Source organism: Myotis davidii, unplaced genomic scaffold, assembly GCF_000327345.1.
Source record: "Myotis davidii unplaced genomic scaffold, ASM32734v1 scaffold290, whole genome shotgun sequence".
NCBI classification, from domain to species: Eukaryota; Metazoa; Chordata; class Mammalia; order Chiroptera; family Vespertilionidae; genus Myotis; species Myotis davidii.
Genome location: NW_006285049.1, coordinates 655169 through 669823, shown reverse-complemented (window position 1 = coordinate 669823; position 14655 = coordinate 655169). Strand labels below are relative to the sequence as shown.

Sequence of the window (14655 nt, the reverse complement as noted above, 5' to 3'; positions counted from 1 at the left end):
GGAGCAGCATGAGCGCATGACCTCCACCACCCGCTACCGGTCAGGGGCCTCGGCTGGGGCAGGGCTGGGGGACCCTGAGACCACATGTGCCCAGGGCCTCTGGTCTCTGCCTGCCTACCCACAGCTCATGTGCTCCACAGGCGGGCAGAACAGACCTTTGGGGAGCTGGAGGTCTGGGCTGTGGTCCCCGAGAGGGATCGAAAAGAGGTTTATGATGATGTCCTCTTCTTCCTGGCCAAGAAGGAGAAGGTAATAGTCACTGACCTGTTTCCATCAGCCTCAGTCTCATCGTAGAGTCTTCATGTCTTTGCTCCTTATGGACCAGGGTCATTAATTTCTCCCATGCCCCAGGGTCCTAGCTCCTTACTCTGAAGCTGATGTAGCACTTGCACATCCCTTCATTACTGCTCTGGGCCTACAGCCCGGGGCATGGGAGGACAGGAAGGACTCTCTGAGGGGTTGATCTGTAACCTGTGCTCCTTCCCCTTTGTGGGGACATGAAAACCTTGCATCTGGCCCTCCTAGGGTTCCCTAGCTACCTTCTTTTCCCCAAAATCCCCCTCTGCCCAGGACCACTTAAGTACTTCGGCCTGCCCTGCCTCTCCAGGAACAGGCCAAGCAGCTCCGGCGCCGCAATATCCAGGCCCTGAAGAGCATCCTGGATGGGATGAGTAGCGTCAACTTCCAAACCACATGGTCCCAGGCCCAGCAGTACCTCATGGATAACCCCAGCTTTGCTCAGGACCATCAGCTTCAGAGTGAGCCCGGGCCTCCACTCCCACCTGTCCCTTCCCCTTTCGCCATTGACCTGGGTCCCCAGAGCCTATTTCACACATCTCACCTGTACCTCCTGTCCCCCCGGACATCTAGGAGTCCCCAGCACTCAGTCCCTGGACTGGAGATGCCAGAATGCTCAGGTTACCCTCTCCCTCCAGGGTCCACTGTTGACCTAGAGATGTGTGTCCTTGGAGGAAGAACTTGGGATAGAAATCAGAAGACCTGGAGATGAGGACTGTTATAGCTGATGTGAATTGTCTTAAATTGTCATGGCACTGTGGGCATTAACTAGTCACACGTGTTAGGATAAGCTGCTGTTGGCCTGTAATCACTGGCAATATCAGAAATAACACTTTCTGAAGTTGGATCACAGCCTGATTGATTCCCAGTTCCATAAACTGTGAAGCCTTAGTTAGATCCTAAGAGAACTGATTTCATAAACATGATGACTTTGGTAACTAAATTTACAAGAGCTGAATTCTTGCTGATTTTTTTCTTATGCAATTAATGATTCCTCCTCAAGAACAACCGTTCCAGTACTCCCTCCCGAGAGCCCTCTTCACATTGCCCCACCATCCTGGCTGTCCCAGCACCTGCGGGGGCAGCATCCTCAAAGCAGCGGGGCTGTGGGGAGCCGAGAAGGTATCCCACTGGTGTAACACCTGCTGAGCCTCCTTTCTGTGGTTAGACATGGACAAGGAAGATGCGCTGATCTGCTTTGAGGAGCACATCCGAGCTTTGGAGAGGGAGGAGGAGGAGGAGCGGGAGCGGGCCCGGCTTAGGGAGCGGCGCCAGCAACGCAAGAACCGGGAGGCCTTCCAGGTATCTTTGCTGCCCCCTGGAACAGAGCTCACCTCTGCCCCGGGCCATATCAGGCCCACTGTTTTGTCTGTGCCCAGCTCTGTTCTATCTCCACAAGACCGCTTTCTGCCTAGAGGTTTCCTATGCTGTGTCCCCTCAGCTTGGCTTTGCTCCTTTAGGGAGACGAGATGTATGCACCACCTAGAGACTGTCAGCAGAGAGTACCCTAAAGGCAGCTGGCAGCCAGGCTGCTTGTTTGCCTTTGGTGGGAAGCCAGACAGGCATAGCTTATCCTCCAGGCTGGAGGTGGCAAATGTGGTGGGAGGGGCTGCAACAAAGTGAAGTTGAAGCCAAGTCATAGGAAGATGGTGCTGCAGGCCAGTTTTGGGTCTTTGCCTCCCAGCCTGGCTCACGCCCATGTTTTAGTCTGTCCCTCTCTGTATTTACATTCTTCCCTTTCCCACTGTTCTCTGCCCCCCGCCCCCCCATCTGTGTCTCTTCATCTCTGCCTCCCTGGCCTGCCTTTCTTCAATCTGGATTGTCCCTGCCTCTCCTGCCATCTCCTGTCTTCCTCCTTTGGCTCCACCTTCCTCCCTGTCTCACTCTCCCTATAACCGGCCTTTCCCTGCACAGACCTTCCTGGATGAGCTGCATGAGACAGGGCAGCTGCACTCTATGTCCACCTGGATGGAACTGTACCCAGCGGTCAGTACTGATGTCCGCTTTGCCAACATGCTGGGCCAGCCGGGTAAGACAGCTGGGCTCCCCTTCTCTGGCCTGGCTTCCTGCCCTGCCAGCCTCTCTGCACCCCCACTCCCGGGTCCTGACCCCACCCTCCTGATAAAGTCCTGTTTTACAGGAGCATTGCAGCTCAGTTCAGTAGATCTCTACTGTGATCCCTTATGTAGCCTGGGGACACAGAAATGAATAAGATACCATTTCTGCCCATAAGGAGCTCATGGCCTAATAGGAAGATAGATGTGACAATTGTTACACAGAGGGACAGGTGTTATTACAGAGACAAGAATCAGAAGAATTGGCATTTAAAATGCACTTTTAAGAACTAGGTGGAAGAGGGTGGAGGTCCTGGGCATAAGGAACTGCAGGTGCAAAAGCGAGGGGTGGACAGGGTTTGAGGAACAGGAAGCATAGTTAATCAAAGCCCAGACAGGTTCCTTCTGGTCTGCCAGTGTTTTAAAAAAGTTTGGAATTTTTGCTAACATTTTAAGATCAACAGGTTGCGCATCTTCAGCTTCTTTTGGAAATTTGGATTGTTTAGTAGCACTGGACTGGTTTTGCAAGGCATTCAGTGGGCTCCAGCTGAGATGCCACTGTCTCTTAGAAGGGGTATGGCATCCTTAGCGTCACTCCCTGTCATGGCAGCGAGTTCAGTCGACATTTGCCATCGCACATACACTTTACTTTTCTTATACTGGAGAAATAGTTCTGAATATCCATGTCTATCAAAGGTGGAAAAGTGAGTGATGGACTATGAGAGCCTTGTGTTTCTGATGAAGAAACAGAGAAAGCATACTTAGTGGAAGTGAAGGACATTCTAATGCATTTGAGAAGGCAATAGGCATAGTGGTTAGGAGCTTGACTGAAGGCAGACTACCTGAGGTAAAAGTCCAGCTTAACCACTTACTAGTTGTGTGACTGTGGGCGGATTATTTAACCTTTCTGAGCCTCAGCTTCCTCATCTGAAAAATGGGCCTTTTCTACCAAAGCATACCTAATTACGAAGGGCAGTAACTTGGTACTTGAGGTGAGAAAGATCTGAGAATAAAGCTAGAAATGCCCCACTGCACACTCAACATTTCATGTGTTTTGCCTTATAAATTCATGCAGGTATTACATTTTAATACCGTGTTGCTTCTCTAATTAATATAAACTTAATATTTTAAAATTACTGACCTTAAGTAAGACATACCATATTGTCCTGTGGGCTTCCTCTATTTCTTTGGAACCACATGTCCCAGTTTGGAAGTAGAGCCCTCTGTGTAAATTCCTTGACTGCTAAAATTTGGATTTTTATTTTGTAAGTACTGGGGAGCCGAGGAATGATCTGATCAGATGACACCTTGGAAAAGCCCTGGTGAGAGTGTAGCGTAGTACCTCTCAGACTGTGTTGTATCCTTAGGAAGAGAATAGTACCTGAAGCCTCAGGATACTAAAAGTGATAGTGGCAAGTAATTAAAATAAAATCTGGGCTTGAGTCTTCTCCTAACTCCCCCCGAGACCACTGTCTGCTGTCTGAGCCATGTGATAGGAAAGTGTGAGCAGCCTTGGATTCTCAAGGCTGGGTCAGAGGTGTGGGAGGTGAGCAGGAAGAGCAGTCAGGAGGCTACTATAGGGATCTAGGTGGGAATTGAGCTCAGGCAGGGCACTGGAGGTGGCAGGTGAGACAGCGGTAGTGTTCCAGCTCTTTGAGACTCCCTAGGTTTCCTCAGAGGCGCCTTGGGACAAACATGGGGGTAAGGGATGATGGAATGGTATGCTCTTTCCTCTATTTACATGTACAGCAGCTTCTCTTTTATACATTGAGGTTCTGTATAAGATTTTTATTGAAAAAAATGTTTCTGCTGTTAAAAAAATGAAAGTTTAAAATAGTAGAATAGTCACCCAGAAGTAAAATTGACAGATGTGTGTGTGTGGAATTAAGGATAAGGAATAAGTGAGGCGAGAGGGGATGATGGCACCATTGGTAAGGATTAAGCAGGAAGAACAGGGCTGGAGAAAATAAGAATTCCATTTGAGAAATTATTCTTAAAAACAACCTTGGGGCCAGAAGGAATAAACTAAGCAGCATATATTAAATAGAATCTATAATATTAAAAGCATAATATGCTAATTAGGCCAGGTGCCCTTCCGCGTGAAGCTGGGGCTGCAAGGAAAGCCCGGATCCTGGGTGCCACAGGGAAGCCGGTGGCAGCAGCCAGGGGAAGGAAGGCCTACTCTTGCACAAATTTCGTGCATCGGGCCTCTAGTAATCATATAAAGTAGAAATCTAGTCCCAGGAGAGCTAAACTTTATTGGATGCTTAACTTTTAGTACTGCAGAGGCCTGTCACTGAGTCCCGTCTCTCCACACCTCTGGAGAAAGAAGCTGCTTTAGGCACTTCCTCTTCCCCTTTTGGGATTCTGCCAACAGAAGGTTGACAAGCCCAGGAGGCTCTGTGGCCATTCACCAGTCAGAGAGACTGTGGTGGTGCCTCAGCCCAGAGGATAATGCAGAGAGCCCCAAACTTGGAGCAGCTGGGAGATATGGGGGGAGGAGCGGAGAGGTGCTCATGAGAAATGAGTTTTCTTAGGACCTGCTGAATTTGAAGTGCCTATGAAATACCCAATCTAGTATGGGTCTGAAAATGAGAGAGATGGAGAATGAGATTGCGAGGGACAGTGTCAATTGAAAAGACTAAGTGCTGTTCTCAGATACATAAGTGCACGCAAGAGATATAGTAAAAGGGGTCAGAGAGACAGGAGGGGACCTTGGAGGGGAGCACTGAAGAAGTGAACAGCAGAGGTGCTGAGGACCAAATGAGCAAGGTCAGAGAAGGGGCCCTCAACCTTTGGGAGAGCAGTGTCCATGAAGAGGGTGGAGTGGGTGCAGCACAAGCTTTAAGAGTTAGGTAGCTCCTGGCTGTTTATTGGTTGAGACCTCTGCAAGTTATATAATGGCTCTGAACCTCAGTGTCCTTGTCTGTAACATGGGGATAATTTTATGTGCACGGATGTGAGAATTTAATGACATTTGTATTGTCTTGCTTATGGTAGGCTCAATAAGCATTTTCCTTTGTGCTACATTTAAGTATTTTGAAACAAAGGAAAAGAAGCAGGCGTTAAGCCTGAGGAAGGGTGGAAAGACGTTCCAGGTTAAGTGAGGTGTGTGTGATGGAAGGAGTCAGTGAAGAGGTGAGATTGAAGCGTTCAGTTTCCTAAGAGAGAGATTGATACGTTTGAGAAGGACTGGACAGTGTGAGTTGAAGTCCTCTTGGAAGCAAGAAGAGTATGCCTTTGCCATCAGCAGCAAGTTAGAGCTGTGTGGAGAGAGAGGAAGGGAAGTTGGGCCTGTGCCCCAGCTGGAGAGCCAGACTTCAAACCAAGTTGTCTTGGGCCAAGTGAGATAACTTTCCTAAGTCTCTGTGTTGTGAATCTTAGATGAGAATCACAGAGCCTGACTTAAGGCGCTTTGAGAATGTGAGGTGTTTGGGTTGCACATTCGATGGCCCCCGTTTCTCCTGTGGGTCAGGTGATCTATGTGGGTGTAGTGCCTACAAGTATGGGCTTTGGTGTTAGAAAGACCTGGGGTAGAGCTCTCATTCAGCCATATACTTATTAGCTATTTGCCTTTGGGCAAATGCTCTAGTTTCTCTAAACCTTGGTTTCTCCTTCTGCATAAAATTAAAAGACTAGGATTCAATGCATAAATTTAGAAAGGTGAGGATTGAATGAGCAGCGTGTGAAGCACTCAGCATGGTAGCTAGTACTAGTAAGCACTCAGTAAATACAGCCTAGGAGTGGGACCAGCAGGGGTTGACTGAGAATGCAAGGAACTTACTAAGCAGCAGGAGGGCCCAGAGGGGGCCCAAGCTTTAAGCCAAAGGAACAAAGAACCAATTGTGAGTCTACCGCCATGAACATGCCCCATCTCATCTGATACTGGAAGTTAAGCAGGGTCGAGCCTGGGTAGTGCTTGAATGGGAGACCACCTGGGAATACCAGGTCTATAGACTTTCAAAAAAAGAAAGAAAGAGAACTAATTATGAGGAACTCAGGCATTAATCAGTAGGCACGGCACACACACACACACCCTGCTTCCTGTTAACCTTCCCCATGTGATCCAACCCTCTAGCTCCCTGTGACAACCACAGCGAGGCTAGGCATGGGGCTTGGTCATTAGGTGAAGACTTGGGCAGCATGGTTTCTGGAGGCATCCTAGTCCTGTGGATCTCTGGGGTGGGGACTTCTTGAGCATCCTGTGGTTGGACCCCTCTGCCTGCCCTGGAGGTGCCCTTGCTTCATGCGCTGCTGTGCCCACAGGACCGGGGCTTCTGTGTGGAAGTGAACACAGCCTTTGAGGACTTCGCCCACGTCATAAGCTTTGACAAGAGGGCTGCTGCGCTGGACGCAGGCAACATCAAGCTGACCTTCAATAGTGTGAGGGGTTGGGCAGGGTGGGGCTGTAGCCAAGGCTTCTGCTGAAACTCATCCCTGTGTATTATTTCATTCCTTCTCGCTCACTGCCCCAGTATAACTATACCCCAGTTCAGGGGATGATGTTAGGAGCCCAGACCCCAACTTCCCACCTCCTAAGGTATGCCTGAATGGGGCCCAGGCACCCACCCCCCCGGGTGACCCTGTACTGTGTGCTTTTTGCCCTCAGCTACTGGAGAAAGCAGAGGCACGGGAGAGAGAGCGGGAGAAGGAGGAGGCACGAAGGCTGCGGCGCAGGGAAGCTGCCTTCCGAAGCATGCTGAGGCAGGCCGTGCCTGCCCTGGAGCTGGGCACTGCTTGGGAAGAGGTCAGGACTGCAGCCTGCCACCACACGCCACCCCCTCAGTCCTGAGGGCAGCGGTGCTTCTCCACCAGTGGGGGCTCACCCCACTCATAATACATCTGGGGCCAGCTCCGGCTCCCTTCCTTCCTCCGCCCCAGCCCTGCCCTGTGCTCATGGCGGCACCCATGCCGTGCCGGGGCTGGTCTGATCAGCAGTGCTCTCCCGTTCAAGGTCCGTGAGCGCTTTGTGTGCGACTCAGCCTTTGAGCAGATAACCCTGGAGTCGGAGCGGATCCGGCTCTTCCGGGAGTTCCTGCAGGTACTGGAGGTGAGGCAGCTTCTGGTCCCCCGCACCTGTCCCAGTGGCTTGAACACCGAGGACAGCTCCAGGGACCTCCCCGCCTTCTCGGGCTCTTTTCCCTGGACGTTAAGGGGGGGAGGTCTTCGGTAGCCTGGATAGTCCTGAGGCTAACCCTGGCGCCTTCCTTACCCCTGCCTCTTCCAGACTGAATGCCAGCACCTCCACACGAAAGGCCGGAAGCACGGCAGAAAGGGCAGGAAGCACCATCGCAGGCGTTCCCACTCGCCCTCAGTAAGTGGTGGGTAGAAGGACATGGGTGAGGCTGGACTATCTTGGGGAAATAACTTTTCTCACGCCCCTCGATGTTGTCTCCCTGGGAGGGAGATTTGAGGCTTCTTTTGGCCTTGGATCCTCCTCTCTGCCCCAGTTCCCAGACTAAGGGCTTCTGGGATGTCGGCCTGACGTGTATCTGCTGGTTTGCCCAGGGCTCCGAGTCGGAAGAGGAGGAGCTGCCCCCACCATCTCTCCGGCCCCCCAAGCGGAGGCGGCAGAACCCCTCCGAATCTGGCTCTGAGCCCTCTTCCTCACTTGATTCATTTGAAAGTGGGGGTGCTGCCCTTGGAGCACGGGGCTCCCCATCCTCCCGCCTTCCCCTTGGATCAGGTAAGCAGCTGGGAGCTGGAGAAGTTAGCCCAGACTGAGGAGGCCCTGGGAGCCCCAGCAGGGCAGGCGGGTGAAGCGGGTTGGGAGGGCTGCCCCTGTCGGAGAGGAAGAACTTCCCGTCCCTGACTGAAGAGTGAGCAGACAGAGGGACTGTGGCAGAGGAAAGGGCGATCCCTCCCTCTCCCAGGAACTTAGTGGGGGGTTTCTGTCTCCAGATCACGGCCTTCGGAGAGCCAAGAAGCCAAAAAAGAAAGCTAAAAAGAGAAGACACAAGTCGGTGCGTAGAGAAGGAACTTCGGCCCAAGGCCCTGCTCTTGTGTGAGATCTCTTCCACCCGCCTCCAGCTGTCCTTCACAGGAACTGAGGGGGCGGCTCTGAACTCTTACAGAACAGTCCTGAGAGTGTGACAGACCCGGAGGAGAAAGCTGGCAAGGAGAGTGATGAGAAAGAACCAGAACAGGACAAGGACAGGGAGCTCCGGCTGGCAGAGCTCCCTAATCGCTCCCCAGGTTTTGGAATCAAGAAGGAGAAGGTGAGAGGCAGGTGCCTGGTCCCAGCCCAGGCAGCGCTCTGTCCAGGCCTCCGCGGCCTTCAGGGGAGGCAGTGGGTGAGCTGTGCCTTTGCTCCCCCAGACGGGCTGGGACACATCAGAAAGTGAGCTGAGTGAGGGGGAGCTGGAAAGGCGGCGGCGGACACTCCTACAGCAGCTGGATGACCACCAGTGAACTGACCAGCGGCTCTGCCTGGGTCTGTGGCTACTAGGTCACCCTCACCGTCTGCCCCAGACTTCTTCCTTGGTCTGGTCTGTGTCCATTTTTCCTCAAGTAACCCCACTCCCAACACACCATTGCCAGCACCTGCCAAGGTTGCTCATGGTGTTCAACAGTCCCCTACTTCCCGGACAACTAGTGCAGTCCTTGCCCTCAGCCCCACAAGATTGGTGGTGTATGCCACGTGGGGTGGGTGGTGCCAGTAGATAGAATGTGAGAAGGGGCCTCCAGGGAAGAGTGACAGGCTGGTGGACACAGCCTGGGTGGCAGAGGGCTGGGTCCTTACCCTTTAGCATCAGTGCCTGCTCCTGCCTGCACGGGGCCCTGGGGCTCCACCACTCCTTCCTCCAGCCCTGGGACCCTGTGTATGTGTGTTTTGTTTTATAAATAACAATATTTATAACGTGGCCAGTGGCTCTTTTGTCTTCATATACTACTGGGGTGGGCTGGGGACTGGGCAGGTGCACCCATGGCCAGCAGGGGGCGCTGGTGCCTAATGGTAGTGCCTCCCTTTGTGTGCTTAGAGCTCACTAACCTGATTCCCCCTCCAGGTTTCTGTGCTCACCTCCAAGCAGATGGCAGCTCTGCCCAGCCTCCTTCCTATCCGCAGGGCTAAGATCAAACTAAATGGCCACCGTAGCCCTCCACACTCAGAAAGAGGAGCCAGAGTCAGGCCTGTGCTTCAAGCCTTTGTTGAAAGAAGGGCCAGGGTTTATGTACAAGAGAGAAGGGAGATGATACATGTACAAAAAGGAATGGACCCCTGTGTTCCCTCCAGGGGCTAAGAAACTGGCAGGGGACTGAGAATATAGCAGGTAAGACCACCATGTCCCCGGCCCCTTCAAAAAAACAAAAATTAAAAAAAAGAAAACGTAGCCGAAGGAGGTGAAGATATTGTTGGCATACCCTTTCTTTGGCTGTCCTAGGGCTAGGGCAGAGAAAAACCCTTTTGCCCACCTCAGCAAGAACCTGGAATGCAAAGGGGTAGGGCCAAGGGCAGTAGGTGTGGCTTCTTTCCTCGCCCTTATCCCTAGGGCACAGCTGAGCGGGGCCCAGGCTTAGGAAGGCCTTGCTCCTGGTAAAAGATGATCTGAGACTGGCAGGGTCCCAGGGCCCCCCAAGCCTGGACACTCCTCTTGCCCCTCTGGCTCTACTGACAGAGTGGCCTAGGTGTCCCTCTGTAGGCTACCAGCTGACCCCTGGTGACCCTTCAGGAAATGAAGTTGAAGACCTTGGAGGCAAAGTGCAGTACTGGAGGCACCAGGGCCGTGCAGGCCCTGGAAGACCTAGTGCCCACAGTGGCGGCAGGGAAGATGCAGGCTTTGAGAGCGTGGGTGGACACTGGTCGGGAGCAGCATAGCCTTCCGCTGGGCCCTTGGCCGATTCCAGGGCTCCAGGTCCGCGGGTTGGACTTGCAGGACTCTGGGAGTTGAAGTGCTTCTGCCTCTTAGAGGGTCTTAGTGGGGGCCTGGCGCCCGAGGTGGGCCACTGGGTGGGGCCACACTCCGGGCTTGGTGGCGAACGACAATGGGCTGGTGGAGACCTGTGGGGGAGACAGAAGCCTGTAAACAGGCAGGGCCAGGCCAAGCCCACCCTCTGTAGGAACAGCCCCTTCAGGAGCAGCCCACAGACAGGGCCAGAGAAGAGCCAGCCATAGTCAGGTGAGAGAAGCTTAAAGGCACTGGAAGGGATGGTCAGGGAGATGGCTGGGGCTCTGTATTTTCAGAGAACCGGATGGAGGGTGACTAGAGGCCATGGGGCAGAGAAAGGACAAAGGACCCCCAAGCCCAGTAACAGAGCCGTGGGCTCAGCCACCAGAGGCAGTGGCCTGGTCCCTACCCCTTGGTCTTAGTAGAAGCTAGGACAGCATTAGTGGGAGAGATACCATTTCCCTGAGGGCACATGCAGGGCATAAGCCATGCTTCTCAGAGCATGGGGCATGAAGGGAGGGAAGTATGTGTCCCCATCACCATGAGGCAGCCAGAGGATGGTGCCAGGTCATGCATAGGAGGAGGTGCCTGTGGACCCCAGCACAAGTCTTGGGAGATGGGCATGCAGAGGGCAGCTGTGGTGCCCAGTACCTGTCAAGGGCCCCAGCCTTGGGGGTTAACAGTTTGACTCATCATGGTGGGCTGCATCACAGAAGAAGCGTGAGCCCCGCTTGGCAGTACGGGCCGTGAAAGGGACACTCTTCAGCACTGTGGCCCAGGAGAGAGACACCGTGGTCAGGCCCCGTGGCACACGTGCGGTGGGAGGAGAGCCCAGGGAATATGACTGGGTTTTGGGAGCAGTGCTCGGGCCCCAGGGAGGAAAGGGCCCCACCTGTGATGATGTCCTCAATGGTACCATCTTTCCCCTCGTACACAGGCCTGTGCTCCTTGGCCTGGCGCCGCCTCAACTCAGCAATTAGCTCCTGCTGTTGCCACTTGTTCCGCTGGGATGGGGTCTAGAGCCGGGCATTTGAAGGGAAGGGAGTCATTACTAACATACCACAGGGACGGTTCCTGCCCAAGACACAGTCCGGAGATGTCCTGGATTGTGTATGGCAGCCTTGCCTGGGAATCCCCTCCCAAAGCCCCTCTCCATCCCTTGGGATGCCGGCTTCAGGCCCTCTGGGTGGTCTGTGGGCTCCAGCTCTCCCCCCGCTCCTGACTCTCTGCCCGGTTCCGCCCACCTTGGCATCCAGCTTCTTGGCTTCCTGAGCCAGCTGCTTCTCCCGCATCACCTCCTCCTGCTTCTTGCGGGCCTCATTCTCTTGTTCTGCTTCCTAAGAACCGTCGTGGGGGTGGGAGCAGCTGTGAGGCTCACACAGGCTAAGGGGAGGGGCTCACTCTGAGGGTGGAGAGTGGGTGGCAGTGGGACCAGCAACCCCAGGTGGCCACCCTCTGGAGGGGCACTTCCTGCCCCAAACAATGACAGGAAGGGCCTGGGCCCCCACCCTGCCCACTAGTTCACAGCTAAGGCCTGTGGCCAGCTTCCATCGCTCCCTCCCAGGACCCAGAGGAAGAGACGGAATAGGCCAGACTTGAAGCCCAACCCTCTCTCCCCCGATCAGTTTTCTCTCAGCCTTTTTTCTTAGAAACCTTTCCCCTGCTCACCTTGTAAGAACGAATGAATCGGACAAATACTGGGAAGAATACAGAAGGAGGTGTGGTCTTGGGACTCTCACCGAAGTAGCGCACCACTGCATTGTAGGCCTCCTGGGGAAGGGTGGGCAGGTGGGGTCAGCCTGGCGAGGGAAGCCGGCTCCCACCAGGGACAGTGGGCCCACAGAAAGCAGCACCAGCCCCTACAGGCCAGAGGAGAACCGGGCTCCCAAAGCTCCCTAGCGCACCTCACCAGAGGCCGCTGCCTGCCATCCCCACTGTCCCTGACCCCACGGTCAGCCAGCCCGCCAGCGCTTGGTAAAGCTTCTTTGATCCAAGAAGGAAAAACTCAGCCCACCTAGAGGCACAGTGCCTTAAACCGGGTTGCTGCATCAGCCTCCACCCTGTGCTCACCTCCGCTGTCTTGGCGTCGCGCTGGAGCTTGTCCAATTTGCCGTCATTGGTGCTGAGGAAGCTCCGAAGGACACTGTTGTCATGCATGCTGCACTCGCGCCGAATCAGCTCCATGCCCCGGCCCAGCTCCTTCACATCTAGCAGCACGTTCTCCAGGGACACTGTGGTTACAGAGCCCAGGCTGAGTCCAGGGCTGGACATGCCCACCTCCCCTCAGCATGGGCTCCCTCAGGTTCTCACGCCCCTGTGGCTTGAGCCACCCGGGGGGAGTGGGGGGGGGCACACACAGGGAGAGGCACACCAAGCTAGCCGGGCTCTCACAGGGCAAGAAAAATGAATAGAGGCTGGGAACACATAACCCCAAAGAGCAAAGTAAAGGAAGGCAAGCCAAAAAGACTGCCGATCTTCAAAATGGCCTGCACCATTTCGTGAGTGGAGCAGCAATAACAGCTACCGATGTCTGAGGGGCTTCATGGTTTTTCTAAGCTCCTCCCACACGTCACAGAGAAACAGTCTGCATTCTCTGGGGCCAGCCCGAGGAGCTGGGAGTGAAAAGCCACTGTGCCTTCCTCTGCCAGCTCCCAGCCACCCAGGTGAATAGGGCCGGACGGGTCTGGTGCCTGCAAGAAGGCTCCCGCTGGGGTGGCCCCTGCCCATGGCCCCAGCGGAAAGCTTTGAAGTGTCAGAAAGACAAGAGCCAGAAACAAAAGGACCCAAGTGTTCCCTCCTCATAGCTTCCTGGGATTGTCCTGAGCTGAACACAAGGGCAGGCTCCCCTCACCTGCTGCAGCCTTCTCCACAAAGTGCAGCTCGTGCCAGAAGTTGGCCAGGTCTGGGTATTTCTCCTTCACCGTCAAGGCGATGAAATGCAGCAATGTCATCTTCCTGTCAGTGGACTTGGTGTCCAGCAGCTGGGAGATGGGGGCGAGGGGTAATGCAAGAGGACTGAATATCCTGGCTCCACAGCCGCCTTCCCTCAGGCTTCCCGGCCCCATGTTGCCCCCACCGTCTTACCAGATCCAGGCTTTGGAGCTTGAAGCCATACACAGCACCCCGCTTGCTGCTGTTCATGTAGTTCCCCAGTGCAAGTATGATCTGTCCAAAGACGAGTGGGAGGTGGTCAGACCAAGGCCTGAGGGCTCCTTTCTTGTCTATATAGCCCCAGGTCCTCACCAGCGCCCCCATATACAACCTCTCCCCACCTCCAACATCTGCTTCAGCTTCTGTGAGGACTTGACAGAGGCAGAGGCTGCAATGATGGCATTGAGTTGCTGGAAGGCAAGATGAAGAGCTGAGTAATCCCAGGCCGGCATGGGGCAAAGTCAGCAAGGGGCTGGGAGGGTGGGCAGGGCCAGGGAAGTGACCAGCAGGTGGCTGGTGGAGATGGGGCTGCAGGTGAGTGTGATCTGGGTGGGGCCCTACCGGAGTGAGCATCTGCAGGTTGTCCTGGAAGTTGCCCAGGAAGGCCATGCCTGCCATTCGCTGGGTCAGCCGCTCCACCTTGCTGAAGAGCAGCATGAAGCGGTCCTCAGCCGCCAGCTCCTCCAAGGGCTGCCGCTCCCGTTCGTATTGCCGCAGCAGCTTCACTTCGGCCTCTGTGGGCAGGAAGCGCATCAGGCACTCCACGAAGTCCACAGGTAGTGTCTGTAGGTCGTACCTATGTAGGAGGGAGGGACCCCCTCAGGTCTCGCATTTGCCCATATTATGCATCATCCCTTTATTCTCCAGCTCCTAGAAGGACTGAGGGTGAGGTTTGTGAGCAGGACACAGCCAGAAGCAGAGGACCATCCTAGGAAACATTGATGTCCTGCTTAGAAATCTTTCAACATCCTCCCTTTGCTCGTCTCAATACCTGAGCATGGCTTAGGAGACCCAACCTGCAAGACTTCTGCCCACCTTTCTATCCTGCCTTTCCTACTCCCCTCCTTACACCAAGGCCACAGTCAATTTTCAGTACCCAGAGCACCAAGCTTCTCCTGCCAGGACCTGTACTAGATTTCATATACTTCCTTCAGATTGAGGGTAAGACACCACCACCTCTGGGAAGTCTTCCCTGATTACCCAGCTCAGCTACCTGGCTCTCCGTTCTCCCAACGCTGCCTGTACCTCCATCACTTTGGTGGTTATTACCCAGTATTACTGGACTGTTCCCACTAGACTGAGAGTTCCTTGAGTATAGGTCTGGACTGAATTCCCAGCATCTCATACCATGCCTGGCACACAGCATGGATACAGTAAGTTCTGGCCAAGCCAGTGGATGATTAAGGGGTGTGAGGCGCCGAGACTGGCTTGGCTCAGTGGATAGAGCGTCAGCCTGCGGACTGAAAGGTCCCGGGTTCGATTCCGGT

At 54.2% G+C, this 14655-nt stretch overlaps 2 protein-coding genes across 4 annotated transcripts in view; one reads left to right on the top strand and one right to left on the bottom strand.

Annotated features, from left to right (window-relative positions):
• Positions 1 to 9214, top strand: part of PRPF40B (pre-mRNA processing factor 40 homolog B) — a 35737-nt gene extending 26523 nt beyond the window's left edge. The window contains exons 14-24 of the mRNA XM_006755554.2: positions 608 to 758; positions 1466 to 1599; positions 2212 to 2482; positions 6550 to 6734; positions 6961 to 7098; positions 7306 to 7401; positions 7579 to 7665; positions 7860 to 8037; positions 8253 to 8314; positions 8426 to 8569; positions 8670 to 9214. Of these exons, the coding sequence (XP_006755617.1) occupies positions 608 to 758; positions 1466 to 1599; positions 2212 to 2482; positions 6550 to 6734; positions 6961 to 7098; positions 7306 to 7401; positions 7579 to 7665; positions 7860 to 8037; positions 8253 to 8314; positions 8426 to 8569; positions 8670 to 8762 (1539 nt within the window). The 3' untranslated portion in view covers positions 8763 to 9214. The remainder of the gene's footprint in view (positions 1 to 607; positions 759 to 1465; positions 1600 to 2211; positions 2483 to 6549; positions 6735 to 6960; positions 7099 to 7305; positions 7402 to 7578; positions 7666 to 7859; positions 8038 to 8252; positions 8315 to 8425; positions 8570 to 8669) is intronic.
• Positions 9215 to 10254: 1040 nt separating this feature from the next.
• FMNL3 (formin like 3) overlaps positions 10255 to 14655 on the bottom strand; it is a 54241-nt gene continuing 49840 nt past the window's right edge. For 2 of the 3 annotated variants that reach the window (XM_015558578.1, XM_006755457.2), the window contains 10 exons: positions 13730 to 13964; positions 13510 to 13578; positions 13322 to 13402; positions 13089 to 13218; positions 12308 to 12468; positions 11906 to 12007; positions 11482 to 11574; positions 11130 to 11253; positions 10889 to 11005; positions 10265 to 10350 (listed from right to left, as the gene is read on the bottom strand). In XM_015558578.1, coding sequence (XP_015414064.1) covers positions 10914 to 11005; positions 11130 to 11253; positions 11482 to 11574; positions 11906 to 12007; positions 12308 to 12468; positions 13089 to 13218; positions 13322 to 13402; positions 13510 to 13578; positions 13730 to 13964 — 1087 coding nt within the window. In that variant the 3' untranslated portion in view covers positions 10265 to 10350; positions 10889 to 10913. Of the gene's footprint in view, positions 10351 to 10888; positions 11006 to 11129; positions 11254 to 11481; positions 11575 to 11905; positions 12008 to 12307; positions 12469 to 13088; positions 13219 to 13321; positions 13403 to 13509; positions 13579 to 13729; positions 13965 to 14655 lie in introns of all 3 variants that reach the window. The other variant, XM_015558577.1, reaches the window with a different exon arrangement.